Genomic DNA, 27,860 nt, shown 5'->3' with positions numbered 1-27,860 from the left:
TTCTATTGATTAGTATTAGTATTTTTTTTTTTTTTTTGAGACAGAGTTTTTCTGTGTAGCTTTGACTATCCTGGAACTCGTTCCGTAAACCAGGCTGGCCTTGAACTCATAGAAAACTGCTTGTCTTTGCTTCCAGAATTCTGGGATTAAAGGCATGCACCACCACCTCTCAGTGAGATTGCTTCTGGTTTTGTAATGCGTGGTTGTGCGTTTATATTGAACAGGGTTTGAGGTCTGTATTCTGGGGTGGTTCCTCCTGTTGTCGACCCTGCTTTACCTGGGAACTTCAGTTCTATCTTTGTTCTCTGCCCAGTTTTTCTGCCCATATATTAATATCAACCCCTCGGATAATGTAAATTTGAACCCCTAACCTGCTAGGTATGGTACTAACAGATACAAGCTCTGTTGTTTGTTTTGTTTGTCTTTTTGTTTTTTGTTGACAGGGTTTCTCTGTGCAGCTCTGGCTGTTCTGGAACTTACTTTATAAACCGGACTGGCCTCATACTCACAGAGATCCTCCTGCCTCAGCCTCCAGAGTGCTGGGATTAAAGGTGTGCACCACCATTTACCACGCCAGAGCTCAGCTTGAGCTAGATCAGCTTTTGTCATCTGTGGCAGCCATGCTGCTCTACAACTTGGATCTCAGTTTAAGGGCTTGCATTCAGCTTGCCCGTGAACACCTTTGGGAAATGCCTTGGTTTTCATGTTCTGCTTGACAGGGACTGAGAAGCAGGTGGTTGGGGCCTGGTCATTTAGGGCTAGGGTTGGAGGCCTTCAGTGGGCAGCATTTGCCCTAGATCACCTTGTTGGGCTGGTTGAAACTGCCAGGTCTACATTCTGCTGTGCTCCTGATTTCCAAACTTGCTTCCCTGCCTCTTCCTGTCACAGGTGCTCCCCCTGCCTGCGGCCTGAGATGCGGCCTCACATGTAAACTTCTTGTGCTTCAAACTGTTTGAGCATCTGTTTCCCAGGAGACCCGCCTTCACCTTCACATGGTGCTATGGTAGCAGGCCGTGTTTTGGAAGCTCGTGTGTGCTGATGACATGGTGGTGGACAAGGTTTTTGTGGAGTCCAGTTTTGGGGAGTCCTTGGACTTATGGCTGTACCCTTCTCCAGACCCAACCAACCCCAGATAGGTACAAGAGGGACTTCTATGATTGTAACTTGGGCATGCAGTTGTCTTCATTTGGGGCATATACTCTTTCCCTTTATTTTTTGTCTTAGCTTTGTATTTGAAAGCATGTTTATTAAATCTTATTCAGAATTTCAAGATACGCATATCAGAAATGTTTGGGTCATATGGTTCACAATATCTGCATTTATTACTTAAAAAGCTCCTTTATATTTATGCACATGAGTGTTTTGTATGCATGTGTGTATATGTACTATGCATGCTTTGTATTTGTGGAGGTCAGAAGAGGGTCAAAAGAGGGTGTCCCAGAACTGGAGTTATGGATGGGTGTGAGCTACCATGAGCATTCTGGGAGTTAAACTCAGGTCCTCTGCAAGATCACGTGCTCCCATTGAACCATCTCTCCAGTGGCTCCCCACCCATGCCACCCCCTTGTTTAAAATGGCCTCACTCTGCAGCCCAGACTGGCTTGGAAAGTTCATCACATAGCCTAACTGACCTTGAACTCAAAGTGATCCTTCTGCCTCAGCTTCCCAAATGCTGGTATTAATAGATGTGAGCCACCATACCTGATACCCCCGCACTTAAAAAATAACATAGAATTAGTGGACAGTATATATTATCTAAATGGTCTTTTAATATTTTCAATCAATCATGTGTACATTGTAGGATACTTTGTCAATTACATCCAAATTAGAAACTCTGCCTTACACTGTCAAAGAAAAAAGGCCTTGTTTTCTAAGCCTGTTGTTGTGTTTTTAAATGGGCAACTTTCATAGACATCTACAAGGTAGAAAAGGGTGGGACAAGGTGACAGATGGAGTCTACACAGGAGTCTGGGACACAGGCAGAGCTGGTGTCAGTTCCACTGGCAGAGACCAGGGGAGGCAGCACAATTCTTTGAGCCAGGAGCAAGGGGAGGTAGGAATGTACCAGATGGACTGGGGATAAGGGAAGGTGGATATTGTTTGTGGTTGCTGTGGTATAGAGTTCAGGGGAGCAGTGGCTCAGTTTGTTTGTCTCAGGTGAGATGCAAATGGAACATGGGAAAGCACAACGAACCCCCCTCCCCCAACCCCCGGGTTAGAAGTGTTATGCTCAGTTTTAGATTTTAACCAGCGGGTAATGGAGACTCCTTTGCCAACCAGGGAGCATGGAACAGGGCCTTTGTGACAGTGAAACTTTCAGTGATGTAGGAGAGTTAAGTGTTTAGAAAGATCATAGTTGGGTTGGAGATAATGTCTTAGCAATTAAAAGCACTTGCTGCTCTTGCACAGGACCTGGTTTGATTTCTAGAACCAGTGTAGTGACTCACAGGGGCCTGCAACTCCAGTTCCAGGGAATGTAATACCCTCTTCTGACTTCTGCTGTACACACATGTACACATGAACGCACCATAAGCACACACACACGAAAAGAACTTTTTAAAAAATGATAGTTACTTTCCAGCTATGTTTTTATTTATTTTTTACAGGGCCTCACTATGAAAAGCCCTGACTTACTTGGGACTATGTAGACTAGGTTGGCTTTGAATTGCAATGACCCTCCTGCCTTTGCCTTCGAGTTGCTGGGATGATGGAATGCACCACCACATGATGTTACTGATATGGTTAAAATGCAGCTTTTCCCATCTTGTCTTTTGTCATCTGGCAAGTGGCACTCAGCCCAGGATGGAGAAATCCTTTATTAGGGAACCATGGCCAGGCTCTCTGGCTTATTAGTTTTGCATGCAGGAGTGGAGGGGTTGGGGTAGAGCAAGGGCACAGTGAACTGGGTAGGCCTCCTTGGCTTTCAGTACTGGGGACATCCAATGGGAGAGATGACCAGAAGTGAAGGAAGGGGTCAAGTTAGCAAAGAGTTAGCACTGTCATGATTCTCCATCATGGGCCTGGTAGAACCATCCCTCTGTCACACTTTTTTTTTAAGATTTATTTATTTATTTATTTATTTATTTATTTATTTATTTATTTATTTATTATATATACAACATTCTGCCTGCATGTATGCCTGCACACCAGAAGAGGGCACCAGATCTCATTACAGATGGTTGTGAGCCACCAGGTGGTTGCTGGGAATTGAACTCAGGACCTCTGGAGGAACAGCCAGTGCTCTTAACCTCTGAGCCATCTCTCCAGCCCCCCTCTGTCACATTCTTATGTCCTTCATGGAAAAAATAACATGAAATAAGTGAATAAAATTATATATATCTTTATTCTTAATTATGCATATCTGTGTGGGAGCGTGTGCTCATGAGTGCAGGTGTCTTTGAGGGCTGGGGTGTCAGAGCCACTGCAGCTAGAATTACAGGAGGCTCACAGCTGGGAATTGAACTTGGGTCTCTGTAAGAGCAACAAGTGCTCTTAACTGCTAAGCCATCTCTCCAGCCCCCAAAATATTTTTTTCTTTTCCTTAAAAAAATTATGACAAAGATGAAAAATTCCAAAAGCGTGAGGTTAAATGTCAACACTGATTGGCCCTTGGGTGGGAGTATGGCAGAAATGCCACTGGAGCAGCAAGACCAGGTTGCATCTAGAGGTACTGCCACCTCTCCAGGCAAGGAAGGGTGGGAGGACTCAATAGCTTACATCCATTTTCTTGATATTCCATAGTTTTCTCCAAGAGTATCCTATCTTCCTGAATACCATCTCAGAGTAAACTAAAGTATATAAACTGTATTCACAGTCTGTAGCAATGTGATTGGTAGGTTTTGATTCTCTCCAAAATCCAGTTTATCTCCAGGGAGCCAAACCGCCCTGAAATCACCTTCTCATGTTCCCAGAGTGGCCAAGTGTTAGCTGTGGGCTTGGGGCATGGCCGCCTAGAGAAGCTGTTTAGAAGCAGCAGGGAAAATGGCCAAATATCTAAGAATGGATCCATCAAACAGCCTTGGTGCTGGTTAGGTTTTATTTTAACAGGATGTTTTCTGTTCATTTGTTTTTCAAAATATCAGTTATATCAATATTAGAAGTGTAAACAGGTACAAAATATACAGTACATAGAAACAATCTTCTTAACTAGTCTATTTCTAATAAAAGTACGCAGAAGGGAGTTGAGTGGGCACCATGGTCTCTGCCCTCTTCAGGGAGTCATTACCCACTTGGGGAAGAGGACCAGTGGCTGCTTTAACAAAATGGGAATGGTTATGTGTGGTGGGGACAGCACTGTATTGACAGAAACTTGGACCTAGCTCTAATTCCATTGTGAAGATAATCCAGGCAAGCCTGAGGAAGCCACTTACCCAGTTACCTGGCATTCCAACTACCTGTGTGTCTAGTCATGCGGAAGCACACATACTGGGGGCCGTCCAGCTTGAGCTGCCGAGGCCGTTCTCTGTGTCTTGATGATCTGATCCATTTGTGTGAGACAAATTTTTTAAGAGGGCAAGACCTCAAAAACCTCTCCTTCCCTAAACTGGTGTTCCACGAGAGCTGAGACTCAGCTGGAGCTCTTCCCAGTTCCTGGAACACACAGTACTTGTAGTTAGAGGCTGTATCCCCTCTGAGCCCTTTCTTTGTTCTTTAAAAAGAACCACCCATCTGCTGCTTCCCAATGTGAGGTGGAACCATTTTGAAAACGAACATACTGCACAATGGGCAGCCAAGAGAAGCATCTATGGATAACAGACATAGCCCAAGATGGGTGGCCCTGGCTTTCTGTGATCTCATGCTCAAGGGCTCAACACTGTTCAGATCTAACACTACTACAACGCAATATGACTCTTCCTAGCCAGGCCCAGGAGTCACTACTACAGTGAATGTTACCATCTTGGACAGGTACCACCAATGGCTCAAAAAGGGAAAAGTCAGGGCTGGGCATTAGGGTCTTTTCAGAAAGTAAGGAGTCCTTACTGCTGAGTGGAAGCTGTCTAGGCCTCAGTGCCCTCATCACCCAGGGCCTAAGGTCCAGACCAGCTGCCTGGACTGAATGGGAACTCACCTGCCATAGGACTGTATGGTCTAAGGCTGGGAAGCCTTTGCCTGGTCTTCCCACTGACCGCCTTTCCAACACCAGTAAGACAAGGTGAACACACAACCCTGAGAGCCACAAGCACACCTCAGAACTTCAACTGGTGTGGCTACTATTTTCCATCTTTTTTTTTTTTCTCAAGAATTAAAGAGAAAAACAAAAATGGGTTTGTAATTAAATTACTTAAGATTCTACTAAGGTGTTCAGTCTCACAGTCAGAATCCTCCTCACTTTAGGTGGAGGCTGCACTGATAGTTTCTTTCCAATGATCAGTTCCAACAGGGAAATTTGATTCTCTGCCGAGTCTCCCTTTTTGCTTCTGAGCTTTCTGGCCACCCTGCTGTCTGCACACGGGACTTTGTACATTTGTGGCCTGCAGGGACCACAGAAGGGTTGGGGGCCCTCAAAGGTCCCCTCCACCATCAGTGGGTCCCAGGACACTTAGGCCACAAGTCCAGTCAGTCACAAGGTCTGTGGAAGCCATGGGTCCTTTGGCTGCGGGGCTCTTGAAGGGGTCGGGAGGAGCTGGCAGTGGTGGGAGTGGCTGCCCATGGGTGGGCGCCTTGGCCACTGCCGGGTGGTTGCGCTGGTGCTTGCGGAGGTGGTCCTTGCGGATGAAGCTCTTGCCACACACTGTGCAGGTGAAAGGCCGCACACCCGTGTGCGTTCGGTAGTGGTCGATAAGCTTGGAACGCTCTGTGAAACGCTTCTCACACTCGGTGCAAGGGAAGGGCCGCTCGCCAGTGTGTAACATGCGGTGGCGGATGAGGTGTGCGGGGCGTGTGAAGCAGCGGCCACACTCCCCGCATCGCAGGGCACTGCTGTCCCGTGCGCTACCCCCGCCTCCGCTGCTGCCTCCGCCGCCACCACCACTACTGCCACCTCCACCTCCAGTAGCGGTAGAAGCTGCCCCCGTGCCCGCCCCGTCAGGCAGTCCACAGCTGCGCTGGTGAGCACTCAGGCTCACCTGCAGCTGGAAGCTCTTTCCGCATGTGGCACAGGTGAAGGGCCGGCCTCCGGGTGGCGCTGCTGGGTGCTTCTTCTGTCCCGGCTTATGACCAAAGCCTTTTGTCCGGCCGGGATATTTGCAGGGATCGTTGAAGGGTCTTGAGGCCTGGCTGGGGTCCAAGATGGCATCTCCATTGTCAGGAGAGGAAAAAGGGAGCCCCTCAGGCACAGTCCTTGGGTTCAGGCCCACTGGAGGTTTGCACCGGAAATTCCAGCCCCACCGGACACCACCAAAGAGCCAATCCCCAGGAGGGGCCTCCTCCTGTGCTATGGCAGGACTGAGCTCACCAATGTCCCTCTCTGGCCTAGTGGGCTCCCGCAGCCCAAGCACCGTATCCTGGCTAGGGAAAGAACTGCCCTGACTTTCCCAGGCTCCTTCCTGGACAGGGCTAGGAAAGAATCTTGCAGCTTGGCCTGGTGCAAACAAAGTCCCATGAGCCTCCAGGTCGGTGGGATGCACAGGTGTGGCCACCACCTCCTCTTCCTGGACTTCTGTTTTGATGACAATTTTTACATCTGCTGAGAAGAGAAAAGAGCAGAGATCATTCTGGACATTATTAAAGGACAAAGGGTCAGCCCCTTCATCTGGAAGCACCGCAATCGGTCAGCCCCATCGGAACACCACAGCCCAAACGAGCAATCCATCCTGTTTGAGAGGCTAGCCAAAAGCTTCATCTGGCCCGGTGACTTCCCCACTGTAAAAGCAACCCTAAATTTCGTCCCCAGATTCTGTTTTCTCTTTCTTTGGCTGTTAAATCATGAGTTTATTCTAAGAAAGGGATTCTGAATGTGATGGCCATGTACTAAAAATACAAGCTTGGCCTCTGAGGCATCTGGGACTCTGTACAGCTGTCAGACACATTTCTTAACCACAGCTCCACTGTGAATGCCCAACTCCACAGGGCAACAAGCTTGGACAACACATCTAAAGGTACCTCAGCATGCCATTTGGTACACAGTAACTGCAGTTACCTGATGACCAAAATGTTACTGAACAAATAGAACTGTTTGACTTTATATAAATATATTGAATTTCAACCCCAAGGCTTGTTATTGGATTTTTAGTGTATTTACGGGTGGCAAAAGATGACAGAAATTTTTATTAAGGTAACAGATAATTGGCCTTCAAACAAGAGAATGAATACAAGAATGTGAGAGTTGTTCTTTCCAACTCTGGCTTCCGCTGTCTTTGGCAGCAGTGATATCTAGGAAGTGGTTTTAGCTCAGTCTGTTTGCATCTGTGCCATGGGAGCCACAGGTTGCCTGGGGGGAGGGGAAGGCCTGTCCTCCAAGAAATCAGACTATTTGAATAGATTGGCTAACTCTACACAAAAGGAACTATCTATATCTATAAAAAATATCGGCATCCTCAAGAAAGGCTGTTCAAATCAGAGAGTTCTGAAGGAGAAGAGAGCAGAAGGCACAGCGAGCTGTAAGATCAGACTCAGTGCATGGTGGCTGGAAGGACGGGACAACTGACCAGCAAGAATAGGCTCCCAGGCCAGCACTCATTCTCCTTTCCTGCCACTCCTGTACCTTCTGTGGATGCTGCTGTGTTGAGCTTCAGTGTTCCATCTGAGCATGCTGAAGAGGGGTGGTGGGGAGGGAGGTCTGCTTGCCAGGAAGTGGGCGGGACGGTGGTTGAGAAGTTGGAATGGATACCTGTAAGGGAGAGAAATTGTAGCCTGTGGGTTAGGGGAAGGACACGGACATGGGAGAACAGTGAACATGAAAACTGAGGGAGGGTGAGGCAGGGCAGCGAAACCCTGAAAGCCCTGCTCTGAATGTCCATGTGCAACGGCCTCTCTGAAGTCAGTGTGTTTTGCTCCCTTCTCTGTAGCACTGGAAAAGTCAGATGTTATCAACTCACCTTTCTCCAACAAAAGGCGAGCCTATGCCTCAAGGAAGGTTTGAAAAACTTCTTGTCAGGCCAGATTTTTTTCTTCTTTTTAAGATTTATTTTTATATTATACAGATGGCTGTTTTGCCTGCATGTATGTCTGTGCACCATATGCATGCCTTGTACCCTCAGAGGCCAGAAGGGGCCATCAGATCCCCTTATGACAGTCTGCCATGTGGGTGCTGGGAATTGAACCTGTGTCCCTGGAAGAGCACTCAGTGCTCTTAATCACTGAGCCCTCTTTGCAACCCCTTGGCTAGATCTTCTGAGAGCTCACAGTTCCTCATATGCTTTTAGGCACCTTCCCAACCTCTACCTTCAGTCCCTAAAACTCATGCCAGAATCTGCTCCCCTGTCTCAATTACTTACCAGAGGTAGCATCTGTGGAGATGTCTCCTGCCCCAGAGTCCAACTGGCTGAGGCCCCAGGGCTCTTCCCCAATATCTGGCTGTCCAGCTGCCCAGGCTTCCACACCTAGAGCCTGCTGCTCCTGCAGCTGGAGCTCCCCTTCCTGCTTGATCTGCATCAGGAGGTCAGGGGCAGGAACTGGAGCGCCGGAGCCTAGGAAAAGGAGAGCATGTGAGCCCCTAAGGCCTGAGCTGGATGTATATATGATCAAGGAGTGCAAGAAAGCCATGGCGTAGGGTGCGTGGGTTGGTGAGAAGGAAAAACATGCAGACAGGTTCAGGGCTAGAGCTGATCCAAGGGTAAGTCCTAGCTGCCCTGGAGTTTTCCTCTCATTTGTATGTAATAAGCAATGCTTGACCTCTCAACTCTATCTTACCCTGCATGAGCTTAAAAGAAAGAGTCCAGAGGTAAAGGAAAGCAATTCAATTAGGGGATGGAGTGAGGAACATGCTCTTCTGTGGGCCAGAAGAGGCACTAGATCTCAGTACAGATGGTTGTGAGCTACTGTGTGGTTGCTAGGAATTGAACTCAGGTCCTCTGGAAGAGTAGCCACAGTGCTCTTAACCACTGAGCCATCTCTCCAGCCTGAACTTAAACTTCTGATCCATCTGCCTCTACCTCCCAAGTCCTGGGATTACCTGACTGTACCACCATCCTTTTTTAATGTAGTGCTGGGGATTGGACTGACGGCCCCTTGAGCTAACAGGCACTCCACCAGCTCCTACATACACAGACTTTGCATATTTATAGCAGAAAAGGCGAAGCGAAAATTAATGGGCTAGTCAGGTAATGCAAAGTATCACAAATGAAGCAATACCGACAACAAAAGCCTTCATTTACGTATTTATTTAATTTATTTGAGACGGTGTTGTAATTCAAAAAATACCGCAAAGAGAAGTCATGCCATGTAACAAAGCTCACATAGGAAGAGGAAAGAGAAGGGACAGAAAAGTGGGCAGAGACAAGAGTGGCAGAAGAGAAAGGAAGAGACAGAGAGATGGGGTGGGCAAGGTTGACCTTTTAAAAGGGAAGGTAGAAAATGCACACAGGAGGTGCCCCTAGTGGCTGCAGCTGAGGACGTTTCCTGTCAGGACCCTAAAGGCAGGCCAGTACAAATGCCTGAACACTAACACAGGGTCTCTCTATGTAGCCTCAGCTGTCCTGGAATTCACTGTGTAGACCAGGCTGGCCTCAAAACAAAAGCCTTTAAAGAGCAGAAGGAAGATGCCCTGTGCTCAGGCTTCTAGTCCCAGCTTCTTGGCAGGCAGTGGGAGAGGATCATAAGCACATTATTTATGGTAACCTGGGCCATGTTCTGAGACCCTGCCTCAAGAAGTGGGGAATAAACAAAGTCAATCAAACAAAAACAGCTGGGTACACAGTGCTAGGTAGAGAGTACTGGCCTAGCATATGGGAAGCCCTAGGTTTAATTCCCAGTTTGAGAGAGGAGGAAAGACATGAGAGTGGAATTAGTGAAGTAGAATATGGGAAAACAATGCGGAGAACATAAGATTAGTTTGCTGAAAAGAATATTAAACCAGTTCATCTCTAGTAAAAGTACGAGGAGAAAGGAGAGACCCTGACGGTCTGAGCATGATGCAGCTGAGGTTAGCATGGTAAGGAGCACACTGTGAATGGTATTCTAAATGAACGCATCCCTAGAAAAATTACAACATGCCAAAACACCCCAAAAGGAACAGAATACCTAAATAACCTTATAACTAAAATACACTAAATCTAAAGCCTCCAGCAAAGAAAATTTGAGACCCACGTGGCTTCAATGGTGTCTTCTTTACACCCAGAGTAGATCATTCCAACATCAAACAAACTGAGCAAATAATAATGGAGACCACATCATGGCTTATATCTTTAATACTAAAAGCAGGAGGAGGCGGTCTACAAAAGGAAAATTACAGTCTAACTGACGAACACTCAGCATAACAAATCTACAATGTACACAAATGTTCATGATGCAGTAAGGCTTATTCCAGGATCACAAGGTTGGCTCAATTTTAGGAAATAATGTAATTTACTGTATTAGCACACTACAGGAACAAACAAACAAACAAGTATCATCTCGATAGATGCCAAAGTCAACAACAAATCCATCCTATAAAAGTCTGTAGTCCCTCCTGTTGGATATTGGAAACCTCTAGCCTCCCGGAACTGTAGGACTTGTTTAGTGGCATTTTCAATGTGGGAAGTTCAAAGCAGTCTCTTTAAAATCATGAATCACTGGAGTGCCCATTATCACGTACATCACTAGGGCACCCACTATTACATCTATATCACACTAGGGTGCCTATTTTTTACTGAAGTCATTACAGATTTGAAAACAAAAACCAATAATCTTTATTAATTAATGATGTGATTAATTTCTCAGAAAATGTGGAATAGACAATTATTAGAAAAGTTATTTAGTATTAATAAGAATTTCAGGAAGATTTCTAGAAATGTCAACAAATGAGAAGCAACTGCTCTCTCTTTCTTTCCTTCTTTTTTGCTTTTTCGAAACAGGGTTTCTCTGTGTAGACCTGTATACCTAACTGTTCTGGAACTCACTCTGTAGACCAGGCTGGCCTTGAACTCAAGAGAAATCTGCCTGCCTGTCTCCCAGAGCTCGGCTTAAAGTTGTGCACCACCACACCTGGCCTCACAACTACCTTTTTAATACATTACTAGTGTTCTGAGGAGCCAAACAATTGCTATTTTTTCCTGTCATGGATCTTAACACAAGAAACAAAGGAGGAAAGCGGCTCAGCTAAGCTATTTTTATGATGATAATTCAGATTTTCACGTTCATCTGTGGACAAAGAACATTTTTACAATGACCCTAGTATCAGAAGTTAACCTGGGCTGGCTGGAGCCTGTTCCTAGCAGAGAAGTTGAAGACACCTGTCTCAGGAGGAAGCCAGTGGTCCAGGGACTACGCTGTTCTAGCTCCTGATCCTCATCTCTCCAGTGTGGTGTGTTACTTCACACTATCAAAGGCGGCTGTGTGAAGGGCAGAGGACTGAAAACAGCACCTCCGCAGAGCTCCTGCTAGGTGGGAGGGGTGTTTCCTGCCTCTAGTCCCCATAAATCAGCAATAAACAGACACTGCTAGTTAAAACAAGATACCATTAAGCATAGTAATTAAAACAACAATAGCAACAAAAAACCAAAGTACAGGGGCTGGAGAGATGGCTCAGTGGTTAAGAGCATTGCCTGCTCTTCCAAAGGTCCTGAGTTCAATTCCCAGCAACCACATGGTGGCTCACAACCATCTATAAAGAGGTCTGGCGCCCTCTTCTGGCCTTCAGGCATACACAGAGAATATTGTATACATAATAAATAAATATAAAAAAAAACAAAGTACACATGGAACATAGAAATATAAAGAAAAAGTATAAGACCTTTTGAGCATAAAATTATGAAAACTTAGATATCCTAAGGACTGCAGGTCATCAAGTATAATGTGACTCTATGAGAGTGAGAAGTGTCAATACTTTGCAATTTCAAAACCCCACTTGTATTTTTCATGGCACTTGATTTGGCAGTGAAAGTTTTCTCACAATGGTACAGGAAAAAAAACAAAGTGCTAGTAAGAAAGTACCAAGGTCTTCTCTGCTGCTCTGCAAAAAGCCTAAGCCTAATCCTGCTGGGTTAAGGACTTGAATATGTAAAGCAAAGTTTGACACTTTCAGTAGGAAATACAAGACTTTACGATCTGGAAACTGGGAAATATTTCTTAATTGCTGGAGACACAAAAGACTCATGTATGCAGGGAAAGAGTATCAAATCTAAGTAAAGTGGCCTGAGAAGCATCTGGGTTCTAGAATACAGCATGGAGCACACTGTCGTCTATTGTATGCATGGCCTGGAGTTCCAGCTCCAGCACATAAAACAATCAGTAAGCCATTTCAACTTGAGAAGTGTCAGCACACACACAAAGATTCATATTCATACATGTAAAGAACTACAAATGAATAAGAAAAACAACTAAGCAGACAAGCAGAAGACTGGCCCATGAACACAGCACACAGTGCTCCATCTCACATGTGCTCACAGCCTTTTCACTCCCACACAATCGTCAGAAATAAAAACACCTTTTGAATGAGGCAGGAGCCCCAGGGCCTGCTGATAACTCCACTTCAGGGCCACTTTGACATTACGGTTGTCACTTCCAGGTCTATAATAGAGAAACCTTTGCAAATGCCTAAGAATTTTCACAACAGCATGTCCTTATAGCAAAACAACCAAACCAAACCCAAACCCATAACTAACCCAAAACATAGACAAAATGCAAATACTTCCCAACAATAAATGAAGTAAATGCAATGTGGTAATTTAGGGAAATCATGGAAATGAACAAGTTATTGGCTTTCTTTTTTTTTTTTTTGGTTTTTCGAGACAGGGTTTCTCTGTGGTTTTGGAGCCTGTCCTGGAACTAGCTCTTGTAGACCAGGCTGGTCTCGAACTCACAGAGATCCACCTGCCTCTGCCTCCCGAGTGCTGGGATTAAAGGCGTGCGCCACCACCGCCCGGCTAAGTTATTGGCTTTCTATCAACATAGAGGGCTCAAGCACAAATGTCCAATGAGAAAAGCAAGCACAAGAAGAAAATCTGCACCATGGTACCATTCATAAAAACTCTAAAACTAGGCCAAAACAAACAATGGTTTTTGGTAATACACACAGAAAATAACAATATAAAGAAAGGTAGGGAATGATCTGCTCAGTGCCTGATTTCTGTTTGTTAATAAAAAGGGCTGGGACTTGGAAGGGACTCAGACTCTGGAAGGTTCTAGTGGTGCTCAATTCTCATGCTAGGTGTTTGGCATTCAAGTTGTTCATTGCATTCTAGATACCTCATCATCCTTTTCTTGGATATTTTCATATTATGTGTGATGCAGAAAAATCACACTATTAAAAAATAAAAGGAAGTTGAGTGGTGGTGGCGCACGCCTTTAATCCCAGCACTCGGGAGGCAGATCTCCGTGAGTTTGAGGTCAACCTGGTCTATAAGAGCTAGTTCCAGGACAGCCAGGACTACACAGAGAAACCCTGTCTCAAAAAAACCCAAAACAAAACAAAAAACAACAAACAAACAACCCCCAAACCAAAAGGAACCCTCTATGTTTGATAACAATATTTGTCCACAATAAACACTTCTGGCTAGGAGATGAGCTAAAGTGCTTGGTGACCACGTGCATGAAAGTCTCTATAGTGGATTTCCACACAACTGCCCCCGAACCACCCACCAGTTTTGGCTAGATACAAGTAGAAGGGTACGGGTATGCACGTGTGCACGGTGCCGATGGCAGCACTAGGACCTTGCATGTTAGGCAAGAGCTCTATCACCGAGTTACATCCTCAGCCTTTGTTTTTTGAGACAGGACCTCATGATGGGAGTCTCAAATTTCTGATACTCTTACTCCTGAATGTCATGATTATAGGTGTACACAGCTATGCCATAAAACTTAAATTATGTTAAATTACTTAAAATTATGTAATAAATTGCTGATTAAATAGGGTAGTCTAAAATAATTTAAGCTGCCTGACACAGATGCTGGGGAACAGAACCTGGGTCCTCTGGAAGAGCAGAAAGAGTGGTCTTAACAACAGGGTTTCACTGTGTAGTCCTGTGCTGGGGACTGTGGACACCCAGACTTTGAATTTTGCAGCTGCTCTGAGCACAAGACCCTGATGGCAGGGGAGTGGTCTCTGGTGGCTTGCAGCTGAACGATCCTGAGACCTAGGGCATGGCCATTGGTCAGGGAAGGCACTATATAAGCTGCCCTGGTACACAATAAATTTGGCATTCTTGATATTCTTGTTTCAAGGATGACCTGTGTCTCTTGTCTCTGTATGTCTGTGTGTGTTTCAATCCCCAGGGCCTTGCCTGGCTCACCAACCTTCCTGTAATGCAGACTGTAAGGTACAGGTATCATATTGTAGTACATGTAGTACAGGCGAACAGGACTGTAATACACTTAGTAGTATGGACGTTACAGTCCTGGCTATCCTAGAACTCACTCTGTAGACCAAGCAGGCTTTCTTTGAACAAGAGATCCATCTGCCCTTGCCTCACAAGTGCTGGGATTAAAGATGTACAAAGATACTTTGTTTTTTTGAGACAGGGTCTCACTATGTGGTCTTGGCTGGATTGGAACTTGCTATGTAGACCAGAGATTTACTTGACTCTTGTTTTTTTTTTTTTTAAAGTATTTATTTATTTATTATGTATACAATATTCTGTCTGTGTTTATGTCTGCAGGCCAGAAGAGGGCACCAGACCTCATTACAGATGGTTGTGAGCCACCATGTGGTTGCTGGGAATTGAACTCAGGACCTTTGGAAGAGCAGGCAGTACTCTTAACCACTGAGCCATCTCTCCAGCCCCTTGACTCGTTATATACATCAGAGGTCTACCTGCTTCTGCCTCCCAAATTAAAGGTGTGCACCACCATGCCTGGCTCTTGAGAATATTTTTTTTTTATTCTTATTTCATGTGTACTAGAGTTTTGCTTAATATGAGAGCGTTGGGTCCCTTGAAACTTGAGTTACGAGCAGTTGTGAGCTGCCATGTGGGTGCTGGGAATTGAACCTGAGTTCTGTGGAAGAGCTGCCAGTGCTCTTAAACACTGAGCCATCTCTCCAGCCCCCTTTAGAAGACACTTTAAAGAAAATTCCAAGCCAGATATGATGACACACACCTGTAATCCTGAGTCTCAGTAGGCAGGCTTCAGATGTGAGGTAACCAAGGAAATGGAATCTGTTATCTTGGTAGCTGGGTCTATGTTCAAAATGCCACTTTGTGGCTGAACATTCTTAGACTGCAGTTAGGTTATCCCCACTATAGTAAAACTAGAAGGAGGGGGCACTTTCCCAGTTGCCACACATGTGAACTAACAAAGGATATGTACCCTCCCAGGACCCAGGTTTCAAAATACCATTGATATTGTGATTTTTGATCTCTTTAGTGGGTTTCTAAAAAAGAGCACGGGAAGAAATGCCCTAGAAATGTGCTCCAGTGTACCATGATTTGGGAGAGAAAAGGTTACCTTACCACACAAATAGGCTATGCACCTCATAAATATTCATAACACTTCTTACAAAAATAACAAGTGCAAGATCTTTTCAGCTACCTACCCTTGGGTCAGCTTATTCCCAGCTATATGGAACACACTATGACTTTGCTTAATTGTGCTAAGTAAATCATAGCTTAAACTGAGCCCTTCTGATGAATTCTTTCCTTTAAGACAAGCACCCAAGAACTCTCCTCCCAGGTAACAGTTCCAGTGCTCAGCAGGCAAGGAAAGCCTGGGCAGCTCAGGGGGTGCCATGTCAAGTGAAAAATCAAGTATAAACTTAAAAGGAGGCTTGGATACAGCTCAGTGAGAGAATGCTAGCCTGCCGCGAGCAAGGCCCTGAGTTTCATCTTTAGTGCTGAAAACAAAACAAACCACTTGATAAAAAGAAACATTAGCAGCAAAGGTGTCTATTCCACAACATCTTATTGTTAGAGCAGAAACAACGTTGTACAAGTCCCTGGGCTCTATCCCTAGCACCGCCATGACTTTTTTTTTTTTAAAAATATTTATTTATTTTATTATGTATACAATATTCTTTCTGTGTGTATGCCTGAAGGCCAGAAGAGGGCACCAGACCTCATTACAGATGGTTGTGAGCCACCATGTGGTTGCTGGGAATTGAACTCAGGACCTTTGGAAGAGCAGGCAATGCTCTTAACCACTGAGCCATCTCTCCAGCCCCCCGCCATGACTTTTTTGTAAAGGTTTAGAGAACCAAAGATGTCTGAACAGATGACTCACCTCACCTAACAAGAGCAGCATTTTTATTTTAAAGTTTTTTTTTTTTTTTTTTTTTTTTTTTTTTGGTTTTTCGAGACAGGGTTTCTCTGTGGCTTTGGAACCTGTCCTGGAACTAGCTCTGTAGACCAGGCTGGTCTCGAACTCACAGAGATCCGCCTGCCTCTGCCTCCCGAGTGCTGGGATTAAAGGCGTGCGCCACCACCGCCCGGCAAGAGCAGCATTTTTAATCTAATGAAGTCAACGCGTATCACAAGTATCCCTGTCACAACTATATAAAACATAAAATTAAGTTTAAAGAAAACTCTTTAAGTAAAGACTGTGAAACCTTATCCAACCACCTAAGAAACTGTCAATAAATGAGTCTTCCTGTGGACAGAAAAGCCCAGAGTTGTAACGATGACAATTCTCCAGAAGTTAAATTATAAAGCAAACGAATACAATTCATCTATGCTCCCAAGAAGATTTTTCTTGAGAACATAAAGATTCCAAAATGCATATCAAAGAACAAAGATCCAACAACAGCAGAACAGTTCAAAGAGCAAGCGGGGCAGGTTTGACCCACGAGTTAAGGTTTGGAGGAGCTGAACAATGTGGTGTTGGTAGAGACAGAGCAACAGAGAGACCAACGAGCCCTCCAACAGCCTTGTGGATATACAGAAACTAGTTCAAGTTGGAGGTGATATTACAAACCAGCCAGGACAGGAGTATTTACTAATTAACGTATGCTTTGAGTCAGGGTCTCATGTATTTTAAGCCTGTCTTCAATTAGCTTTTAAACATTTATTATTATTGCGTATGTGTGTGTGAGTGCCAGTGCCCATATGTGTAGAGGTCAGAGGGGAACTTTCAGGAGTTGGTTCTCTCTTACCATGTGGGTCCTAGGGATCAAACTCAGGTCCCTAGGCTTGGTGGCAAGTATTTTGGGCAGGGCCTGTTAGTCATCCCTCCAACTTTCTCAGCAGTCAAGGATGATACTGAGTTTCCTATTTTTGGCTGGGAGTGGTGGCACATGCCTTTAATCCCATCACTTGGGAGGCAGAGGCAGGCAGATCTATGTGAGTTGAGGCCAGCCTGGTCTACAGAGTGAATTCCAGGACAGCCAAAGATACACAGAGAAACCCTGTTTCAAAAAAACCAAAAAAAAAAAAAAAAAAAAAAAAAAAAAGTTTCTGATTTTTCTGCCTACACTCCCAGTTAGTTAGAGACATGTGCCACTGTGCCCATGGAAAAATTTTAAGTTCTTCTTTGCAGCCTATATAAATATTAATTCTAGATGGATTAAGGACTTACATTTAAAAAACAAAACCTTAGAAAATGTATTTGGAAAATACATGGGCTGGTGAGATGGCTCAGTGTGTAGCTGCTGAGTTTGATCCCCAGGGGACAAGAGAACGTATCCTATAAGCTGTCCTCTGACTTCCATGTGTACATGCACACCCACACCCCTAAATTTAAAGTGTAACTTAAAAATATTCAAAGGGGTTGCAAAGATGGCTCAGCTGCTTAGGACCCAGGTTCAGTTCCCAGCACTCACATGGTGGCTTACAACAGTCCGTAACTCTAGTTCTAGAGGGAATATGATGCCCTCTTCTGGCCTCTGTAGGTGCTGCACATACATGGTGTGCACACATAAATGCAGACAAGACATTCATATACATAAATCTTTTAAAGAAGAAAAAATTAAGACAATCTTTGCTCTGCTTTCTGTTTGCCCTGAGGTGAATAGACTCTTTTTTCCTCTGTGTGCTATGATATTCTGTTGGAGAAACAGAAATTAAACTGAGATACAATTTCATACCTGCCTCACTGTCAAATGCTAATTGTGAAAAGATGTCAGAAACATATTTCATAATGCTGATGGAAGAGACTTCTGTTGATTCTCGGGAGAGCAGTGGTACTGCAAGGGGTGACCAAGACTTGACACAGGGAAGCACCTTAGGTTGCTCTAAAGAAACATTTACATGTTGATACAAAGATGTGCTCAAGGATGCCACTACCATGCTGCTTTTGGCAGTGAAAAAAAGACATTACTGGAAAATACACTGCAACAGTTTCTTCTTTTGTTGTTGCTGTTTTATTTTTATAGGGTCTATGTAGCCCTGGGTGACCTAGAACTCATTGCAATCCATCTGTCTCAGCCTCCAAAACACTGGCATACATTACTATGCCCAGATTTTTCTTTTATCTTGTTTGAGAGGCTTCACTAATGTACTCCTAGCTCATCTCAAGAGTCGTCTTCTTTCAAATGCTGAGATTACAGGGACGTGTTGCACCCAGCTATACAGCGTTTTTCAAATATCAAGCACCTGAAAAGCCTGGTCCAGGTGCAATAGGCCCTGCCTCTAACACAAGTATTGAGGTGATGGCTGGAAGGCCTGAACTAAAACAGCAGGACTGTCTTCTGCAGCAGCAACACCCTAATATGTTAGTACAGACAAATGTGAAACACAGAGTAAAAATAAAATGACATTTATTTTGGTTTTCCAAAACACAAGGGCAAGTAGTAACTGCAAGAAGAATGGGACTTGTTGTGGAATATTATTTTAAGATGTGTTACACTTGTTTATGCTTTGGAACATCTGCTTTAATGATGCAAAGATATGTTGCATTCTTATATGTTGCATTTGTTTAACTCTGTGAAGCTGTGTTACTGTGTCTGTCTAAAATACCCGATTGGTCTATTAAAGAGCTGAACGGCCAATAGTAAAGCAGGAGAAAGGATAGGTGGGGCTGGCAGGCAGAGAGGCTAAATAGGATAAAGAGAGGGATAGGGAAGCAAGAGAGATCAAGGAGCAAGAGAATAAGGAAAGGAGGACTCGAGGGCCAGTCACACAGCCAGTCATGGAGTAAGAGTGAAAGTAAGGTATACAGTAGTAAGAAAAGGAAATAGCCCAGAGGCAAAAGGTAGATGGGGATAATTTAAGTTAAAAAAAAAAAAAAAAAAAGCTGGTTAGAAAAAGCGAGGCTAAGGCATTTATAAGAAAAAAAAGTTTCTATGTGACTTATTTGGGAGCTAGGTGGCAGACCCCCCAAAAGACTAAAAGAGTTAAAAAAAGAAAAGAAAAAAAAAATCCAGCAATAGAGACTGACTGAGTCTGCAAAGGCAGCTAATGATACCAGAGACACATTCCAAATACCAAACCATAGACACATCTTAAAGGATGGACTGAGCATACACTCAAAACCACTTCCTGAATTCCTACTCTGTTATGAAATATTCCGAGTATGGAATTATTCCATGAACAAAAAACACATACTTTTTATCGTCTGAGATTTCTAAATGGGAGGGAGGACATGCATATAAAGAATAGATAAATACACAACACCTGGAACAAAGAGAGACTAGAATATTAGATGGGGAAATCTGAGGAAAGTCCCACTCAAAGGCCTCCCTGCAGTGGCTCTGAAGAAGTACACCACTCAGGGATTTGGGACCAGAAGCCTGAATGCTGAACAAATAGCTTAGAGGAGAGTGGGATGAGAGCAGAAAGACAGGAAAGTGGGAGGATGGCTGGCTGTGAGAAGTTAGAATGTGCATTTTACGCGGCTCTCTGCTGGGTCCAAGCAGACTGTAGGGGCTAAGGGCAGGACCAATGATGGCAATCTCTCAGCAGGAGACTGAGGCTTGGAGGCAGTCCAGATAACTGAGTGGGAGGGCTAAGAAGAGAGAAAGCGGATGTGTGGTAAACAGAGGGCCAGAGAACTTGGGTTTTTGGCTTACAGCTGGATGGATGGAGAAGACAAGGAGAATGAGGGAAGAATGGGTTTCAAAGAGAGGTTACTAGCTTGCCTTGCCATGGCTATCTATGGGCCATCCAAGTGGAGACACAGCGTAGGCAGTGGGGTGTGGGAAATTCAGGCAGAAGTCAAGCTAGGAGCACACACCTAGACATAGGTGCTGAGACCTAAGCTGTCATGAGGAAGGGACTGTGAGGATGAGGGGGACACAATTTCAGAAAGGTCCCAAGGCCACAGGAAACAGCAAAGGAAGGACATCAGGGGTGGGGCAGGAACCACAGGAGATGGAGTTGTCCTGTGTCTCCAAAGACACTTCAGGAAGCAATGCTATGGTTGGGTGTGTCCCTGGAATCCCTGTGCTGGAAACTTAGTCCCTTGATTCTTGTTAATGGTATTAGAGGCGGAGCCTTTGGAGGCAATCAGGATTAGATAAGGTCATGAGTGTGGGATCCCCCAAAATAGCCTGAGTGGCTTTTTAACAAGGGGAAGGAGGATTTGCTGTCCCACAATGGGATATTCTTTCTTGCTTTCATCAAGAAGGGTCATCAAGAAGGGTCAGCCTCCAGGCTAGGACTGTGGGGGAATCTACAATGACCCCGTCTATGGTATTCAGTAATAACAGAGAATGGATTAAGACAGTGAATTATGGGGCAAACACTCCAGACACAATGAGGAAGGCCGGCATTTTGGCACCAGCAGTTCACTGGAGTCCGAGATGGTTAGGATTAGTGGAGGAGGCACCCAGATTAAAATGGATGGCTTGGAAACTTATATGCTCCCTCTGAAGCTTGACTGGAGGCCAGAGAAGTGGGGCAGTCTTGGGAGAGGAGTGGGATCAAGGGCGGGAATGTCTGTTGCCCTTGAGAAGGCGGCATAGGGCAGATTCTTGGGCCAGGCAGATGGGATATCAAAAAATATCCAAAGACCACAGAGTAGCCAGGTAAGCAGAGCAGCAGGCACAGAACAGGCAGGGCACCAGGAGTCAGAGGGCCATGAGAATTTTTTCTTAAAAAAATAAAAACCAAAAAACCCTAATATATATTATACCTATGATATATATAATATATCCATATATGGATAGGTTTTAGATTTATTTTATCTTATGTATGTGAATGTTCAGTCTATACGTATACACATGCACCACATGTGTGCTTGATGAGAAGGTTATCAGATTCCTTAGAATGGAGTTACAGATGGTTGTGAAACACCATGTGGGTGCTGGGAAAAGAACCTGGGTCCTCTACAAGAGCAACATGTGCTCTTAACCACTGATCCATCTCTTTAGCCCTTCCCTGCAAGAGTAGGTTTTTAAAATTAAAAGTGATCTTTTAATATATACCGAAATTGCTGGTTGTGAGCTCTCTCCATATAAATAGGGCTAGGTCTGGTCTCTGAGCTAGCGAGGCAACTGAGATAATGCTGGTGACTACTGGCAGATGAAAAGCCCCCACTAAATGTTGGTCAGGAACACCACATGAGGCTGGCTGTAGGGTTATGGGTTTGCCACTGGCAGCTGCCTGCGTGCAGGTGCAGAGCAGGCAGATGATTTTTCTGAGATTCCGGCTTTGCCAAGTAGACAGAATAAATAGAGGGAAAGTGAGAGAGTGTGTGTGGGGTAATTGGTGATGGCCACAGGGGAAGGAGGAGGAGGAGAGAGTGAGAAGGCTTTGAAGGTCCTACAGATTGAGGACCTGCTGGACTTGAGGTTCTAAGGACTGGAAGGACAAGAAGCAGGAAGTGGCTGTGGAATACATACTAGGGATGGGGACAGTGGAAGGGATGAGGCAAACACCAAAAGTGGCAGGACCACCACATGACTCTAGTAATCTTCACGAGTAGTGAGGCTCAAGGATGACAAGGTGGTAGATCTGTAGAGGAGGGCAAGGACACCTGCCTCCTGAAAGCCCAGCGTCAAAGGGACATGGGGAAGAGGACAAAAGAGCTGCAGGGCAGCAGCACTTGGAAAGAGAGAGCCAGGGCTCAGCCTGAGCAAGACAGATGGGAATACACCGGACCCATGGAGGGTCCTGAAAAGTGTCATGGAGATATTAGGGTGTGAAGAGAAGAGATGAGGTCTGACAAGGGCATGGACTTAATCAAGAGTGAGAGGAGGGCAGGGACCCAGATGCCAGGACTGAGGAGGGAAGAAAGGCAGCATGCGATTCCTGCTGTCAAATTCCAATGGGCAGTGGACAGTGAGGGCCACCAACTGGCTGTTTCTTGGACCCTACTGGTTCTCACCAGGGAAACTACCACATGTTACAAACACTAAGAAATAAAAGCAGATACCAGGAACCTCTCACCCTTGGCTTGGAAGTCAAGGTGACATGTGTCCCCCCCACCAGGCGCGAACTCAGTAGACACCTTTCCACCATCCAGCTGACCCACCGTCTTTGGTACCAACAAAACTCAACACAATTAACTACACAGGAATTAACCACAGGAAGATCTGAGTGACACAGTATCAAAAATGACAAACCTAAGGTGGCAGGACAGGCAAAGGACAGACAAGGGAGGCAGAGGCTTAGCAAAGTCAATGTCTCTTGCAAATGACTCAGCAAGGTCTTCCACGTAGGAACCCGGCATCCCTATTCTTCCTAAACTTGAAGAGGTGCTGACTGCTCCAGGGAAATGTAAGACACTGTGTTTAGTATCCAAGTCACCTGAAATAAACACCTGGTTCTAGTCACACTGGACCACATAGCTGGCCAATGGGTTTTGAAAGTTCCAGTGTTTAAAACTGGATGACTCCTTGAGCAGCTCCAGCTCTTCACTCCCTCTTCTCTTATCCCCTAATTCTGTGACCCTGCTTCTGGCTTTGCTATCTATGTCCAAGATACAAATGACCAGTTTCCACACCATGGCTGGGTAAGTCAGTTGTGACTCAACCATCGAAGAGTTACATTTGAAACACTGTGTCTTTCTGGAAAGCAGAGTAGCACCAACCCTAGACCTTTATTTTTCTATGTTCACTTGGTCACCTGGTGTGTCCCTGACCTTTTCCCAACCCTTCACCTGGACTTGGGTCCACAGGAACTTCCGGGACCTTGGGGCCGGCGCGACGCCAAGTGCATGGTTCCTTGCCTTGTTCAATCTGGGAGAGGACCTCGGGTTTGGAGATGGCATAGTCTGAGGAAAGACAGGGTTAATCACATTCTCATCAGAAAGGGTGATAGGCAGCTGTAAAATCACTAATAGCCTAGAAACTAAATGTCTTGACTGGTACCAAACAGCAGTTCTCAATGGTAGGCATTCTGCTGCGACGTCTAGGGACGAGCTTGTGTCAGCTCTGGGGTGGGAGAGCGCTACTGCATACTGAACAATGCATATGAAAGACCCCATCCCAAGCGTCGTCTGTCCACAGAGCTAGCTGTGTGGGATACAGAGCCACACTAAGCAGCAGCATGCCTGCAGAGCAGAACATACTGTGAGTGCACTCACTCAGTCCACGAAACACTCCTGATTAGAAAGTAAGGCCAAGAGGAGGGGGCTGGAGTAACAGGGCTTTGGGGCACCCTGTGATGGTGAAAGAACAATTCCTTCGCTACAGCAGAGTGGACTAAAAACCCCGGAGAGCTGTGGCACACCTGCACTCTAGTCTCGGTAAAAGCACAGATGTCCATACTTTGGGCCTGGTGAGGACAGAGGCTACCGCTTTCCTAGGTCTGCTACTCCAAACAGAAGGAGTACCTGACTCTTCACCCCAGAACATGGGAGGAGTCTCCTTGCTCACAGTATCTAGGGATCTATATAGACACCACTGAAAACAACTATATGACAAAGAGGTCTGGGGAGTCTAAAATCCCACCTTACAGAGGCATGTGTCAGGCCTTACCCAGGGAGACCAGTGTCTCATAGTTGCCCCTCATCACGTGCTTGTAGAGCTCCTTCTGCCAGTCCTCCAGCTTGCCCCACTCCTGCTCAGAAAAATAGATGGCCACATCACCAGAGGTCACAGGAACCCGAAACCACAATTCACACTCACTCACCCACATCCTTGCAGGCATGGACCCTTGGACTCCCCATCCCAGGGCCCCCAAAAGCTACCTTGGGGACCTCGCCCTTGCTGCCAGGGGGAAGTCTCAAAATCCAGAAGTTCCGGTTGCGCAACAGATTCTCCACGTTCTCCAGCCGCCGCTGCAGCAGCCCATACTCCTGCAGCAGGGTCCCCAGCACGGCCCACTTGCCCTCCAGCTGGTTGCTGAACTCTACAGCTGTCTTCTCACAGTCAGCCAGCTTCTTCTCTGCCATCCCAGTTCGGCCTTCTAGAGAAAGCAGTCGAGCGGCCTGTGATTCAATCTTCCTCTCCATGGCCTGAATTGTAGCTGCCATTGTCCATGGAGAAATCTTCAAGAAAGAGGAGAAACCAACATTATTTTTCTCATTGTGATCCTTCTATCCCACGCATGGGGGAGCCAAGCTGGGAGTGGGGAGCCCAAGTATGTTCGAAGTAGGAACATCCTATATCATGCACCAGATCTTGCCTTAGTAACAGCCTCTGGGTTTAAGATCTGGCCTGAGGCTGGCAGGTGCCTTGCTCAGGACCCCACAGCACACTGCAGATTTCTACCTTGGCCCTTCCCCCTGTTCAGTCAGCTCCTGTGTGTCCCACACTGAACATCTCTCTTGGTGGACATGATTTCTTTCACAGCACAGCGCTAGACACATGGTAAACACACAGTGCGATTTTGCAAAATAAACAGTGACTTAGCATTGCTGGGGCGTTTTAGTGGAGAAACGATAAACTGCAGATTTACTAGGGCCCAGCCTGCACTTCTGTCACAATCACACAGGAACTGCCTGATGATGACCCAGCAAAAACTCCAGCTGCTTCAACTGAGAGGCACAAACAAGGGGTTGCTCAAGTGCTTTTTAAAAGAGCATCTCATGTCCCCTCTTACAGACAGATAAGCTCAATGGCCAATTCCCTTTCCTCCAGGACAACCTGATTTGGTCCCTTCCTAACTGCCCCTCCCCCCATGAGCTAAAATTATCATTATTGCCAATTTTAACCAATAAAAGAGATGACTATTTTGTTTCTGTGATGAAGTCTCACATAGTCCAGGCTGACCTAGAACCTGCTTGGATGGTGCTGAACCCTTGCTCCTCCTTGCCTTTACCTCCCAAGTCCTGAAGTGACTCTTAATGCCTGGCATTAAGAGTTGGACTCAACTCCCTGCAAGGTATGAATCAGTCTCAGATACAAGCTGTCCTGAGATCAGGGACATACTTAATCTGGTGGGGAAGATAGACTTTTACACGTGCAACAACAATCACAAGACTGACACGTCCTTGCCATTGGAAATGGCAGAGGCTTTAGTGACTGCCCACTGGAGATGAAGAACACAGGTTGGGGGGGGACAAGGGAAGAGCTCCTTCATGTACATCCAAGGTGCAACCCCCAGGACTGATTGGAGATTCCTGCATGGGTGCTTCTCTGGTCAGTGCCTGAAGACAGATGCTCCTTACATTCCAGAAGGATGCTCCTTAACAAGAAAGGGTGGATGACTACTTGTAAAATAAAGTGACATCTAGGAACTAGTGTGGACTCATCTGAGTCACTGGGAACCAGAATGTGGGAAGGCACATCAGAAAATGGGGCCAGAAAAGCAGGTCTGCATGGTGCTCCAGAGTTTCTCAGGCTGTACAGGAGGCACAAGCTCTGAGGACTTTCAGTGGGTCTCAGAAGACGGATTCTGACAGGCAGAACTGTTGTAAGGGAAAGTCTGCTGTGGGAGGATACCTCTGGCCTCTTCTTCTTTAGGGCCAGCCCCGACTGGGATTATCCCAGAGTCTATTTCAGATGTAGCCTTGTACTTTGCCACCATTCCCTCTGCTGCAATCTCTGTGTTACACAAAAGGGCATCTGCACAGACATCTTCCTCAGTGATGTTTTTCTTGTTCAACATCTGAACAATGGGTCGGGTTTTTTTGTTGTTGTTGTTGTTTGAACTATTTTTGTGGGGTTCATGGACCTTTGAACTGCGTGGCTTGTGCTCTGCTTAAGCCTAGCACCTTGCTCACTCAAAGGGAAGGTGGAACAGCCAACTGCAAAAACTGACAGGGAAGTCAAAACTCTGAGCTTGAGAGGAGCCACTGGTCTAAGAGGACGCCAAATCCTTCCACTGTTCCCCACCCACATGACGAAGTCCAGGCCTTCCAGCCCCTTCCAACTCTGCAGCTCATAACCAAAACCATCTCTCCAGGCTTGTGGACCAGTCCTGTACTGTCCTGTCTCTGTGCCTTGACTCTCTCGGCCCAAGTCCTATGAAGCCCTAGTTAACTCAGTTCACGGAAGCATAGACTACCTGGCCAGGTAGGAGGAACAGGGTCTGCTAAGCACCTGCTTATTCGAACTTCGTTTCCACCAGGTTGCTACAAGCTCTTTCTGTTTGACCATATGGCTACTCGGGTACCTGTCTGCTTTTCTTATCACAGTCACTGAACTGTAAGCACTGTCTTCCCACACTTTCTCTCCGAGATTCTCAGCAAGTTAACTTCGCTGGACCTCCAGCTTCTCTTTTGTACAAAATAATAACGATAATAGTAACTATCCCACAGGTTTGCTGTGAGGACAGAAATCATGCCTAAACCGGGCTGAGCACAGCGCCAGCCTGGCTGGACAAATGGAAGCAAGCCCTCGCGCGCCGCCCGGGGAGGGCCGGGCACATAGTGGGTGCTCAGTGTATGCGGAATCGACGTCGGACACCTCCCAGGTGCCACCAGGCCGCTGGGGGAGCTGGGGGAGGGAAGCACCGGCCCGGCGCCGAGGAAGGAGCTCGGCCCGGGGACGCGCAGATCGCGAACTTGGCGCGGGTCGGCCTCCGGAGCGCGGACGGCCGTTCCCGGCTCCACCCGGTCCGGTAGGCCCCGGCGGACCTCGCGGCCGCTCGCCGCAGCCCCAGGACCCGCAGGCCCGGTCTGGCCCGGAAGCCCTCCTGGGGCCTGCGGCACTGTGTGCTGGGCCCCGGCCTTCCGGGGCCCGAGGCCGCGCGGGCCAAGCGCGCGGGCCGCCCTTACCGGAGCCGCGGCCGCCTCGGCCATGGCCCTGCGCTGTCCTGCCCGGCGCGGAGGAAGTCGACGCCGCGGCGCGCGGCCCCACGCAGGCCCGGCCGCCGGGTCCTCTCCGCCAGCAGCGCCGCTGCCTTCCCCGCCGCGCTCCTCGCAGGCCGGCCTCCCGCCGCTCTGCCCGCAGCCGCACCGCCACCGTCAGCGCCCGGCCACTCCACACTGCATCCTGGGAGCCGGCGCCGCGGCCAGGCCGACGAAGGCCCGTGAGGCTTCCTGGAGGCAGCGCGGCGGCACAGCTCCACCTGGAGCTCGAGCGGCGAACGGCAGCGCCGGCACCCGCCCGCCGCCGCGCCTGGCCCCGCCCTCCTCGCGAGGCCCCGCCTCAGCCCGGCCTCCGGCCCCGGCCCCGCGCGCTGCCCCGCCCCTTGCGGTCCTGCGGCGCAAGTGTTGGGGCGGGAGGGACAGACAGCAGTGGCATCCTAGTTTGGCTGGGTAAAACTTGGGCTCGTGGCCTCGGCGGGCAGTGCGCACCCCTGGCTCGGTCACATCTGCAACTGGCCAGTTGTAGCACTCCTATCTTTGCCTTGAAATGGAATGACTACTTCCAACAACAGAAAAATGACTTGATAAGTCCCAGGAGGCATCCGTGTAGGATTTTCCCTAATATGTGTATTTTAATAAACATTTAAATGACAAACATGGAATAAAATGCCGTCGTTTAAAAATGTTTTGAATGGAGCCGGAGGGACAGCTCAGCCGCTAAAAGCACTTGTTCTTGAAGAGGGCAGGGGTTTGGTTTCTAGCATCCACATGACAGCTCACTACCGTCTGTAAGGAAGTCCAGAGATCCGACCCCCTCCTGATGTATGTTATCATGTGCA

At 46.7% G+C, this 27,860-nt stretch overlaps 1 protein-coding gene across 4 annotated transcripts; it reads right to left on the bottom strand.

The window, feature by feature from the left end:
- Positions 1-1,893: 1,893 nt before the first annotated feature.
- On the bottom strand, positions 1,894-27,279 carry Znf746 (zinc finger protein 746). Of its 4 annotated transcripts, XR_009057742.1 has the most exons (8): positions 26,989-27,279; positions 24,016-24,315; positions 23,804-23,885; positions 22,984-23,097; positions 8,376-8,567; positions 7,643-7,768; positions 5,069-6,625; positions 1,894-4,590 (listed from the first exon to the last, which is right to left on the bottom strand). XR_009057742.1 is itself a non-coding variant. In XM_057781297.1 (7 exons), exons 1-7 carry the CDS (start codon positions 27,010-27,012, stop codon positions 5,502-5,504), a joined length of 1,962 nt encoding a protein of 653 aa, XP_057637280.1. In that variant the 5' UTR covers positions 27,013-27,279; the 3' UTR covers positions 1,894-5,501. The 4 variants fall into 4 exon arrangements, 3 of the variants coding, with proteins under 3 accessions (XP_057637280.1, XP_057637292.1, XP_057637301.1); XM_057781297.1 differs by having other exon boundaries at positions 1,894-6,625; XM_057781309.1 differs by having other exon boundaries at positions 1,894-6,622.
- Between the last annotated feature and the right edge of the window lie 581 nt (positions 27,280-27,860).

The sequence above is a fragment of the Chionomys nivalis genome, chromosome 1 (genome assembly GCF_950005125.1).
Source record: "Chionomys nivalis chromosome 1, mChiNiv1.1, whole genome shotgun sequence".
Classification (NCBI taxonomy): domain Eukaryota; kingdom Metazoa; phylum Chordata; class Mammalia; order Rodentia; family Cricetidae; genus Chionomys; species Chionomys nivalis.
This window is presented reverse-complemented; position numbering and strand designations above follow the sequence as displayed.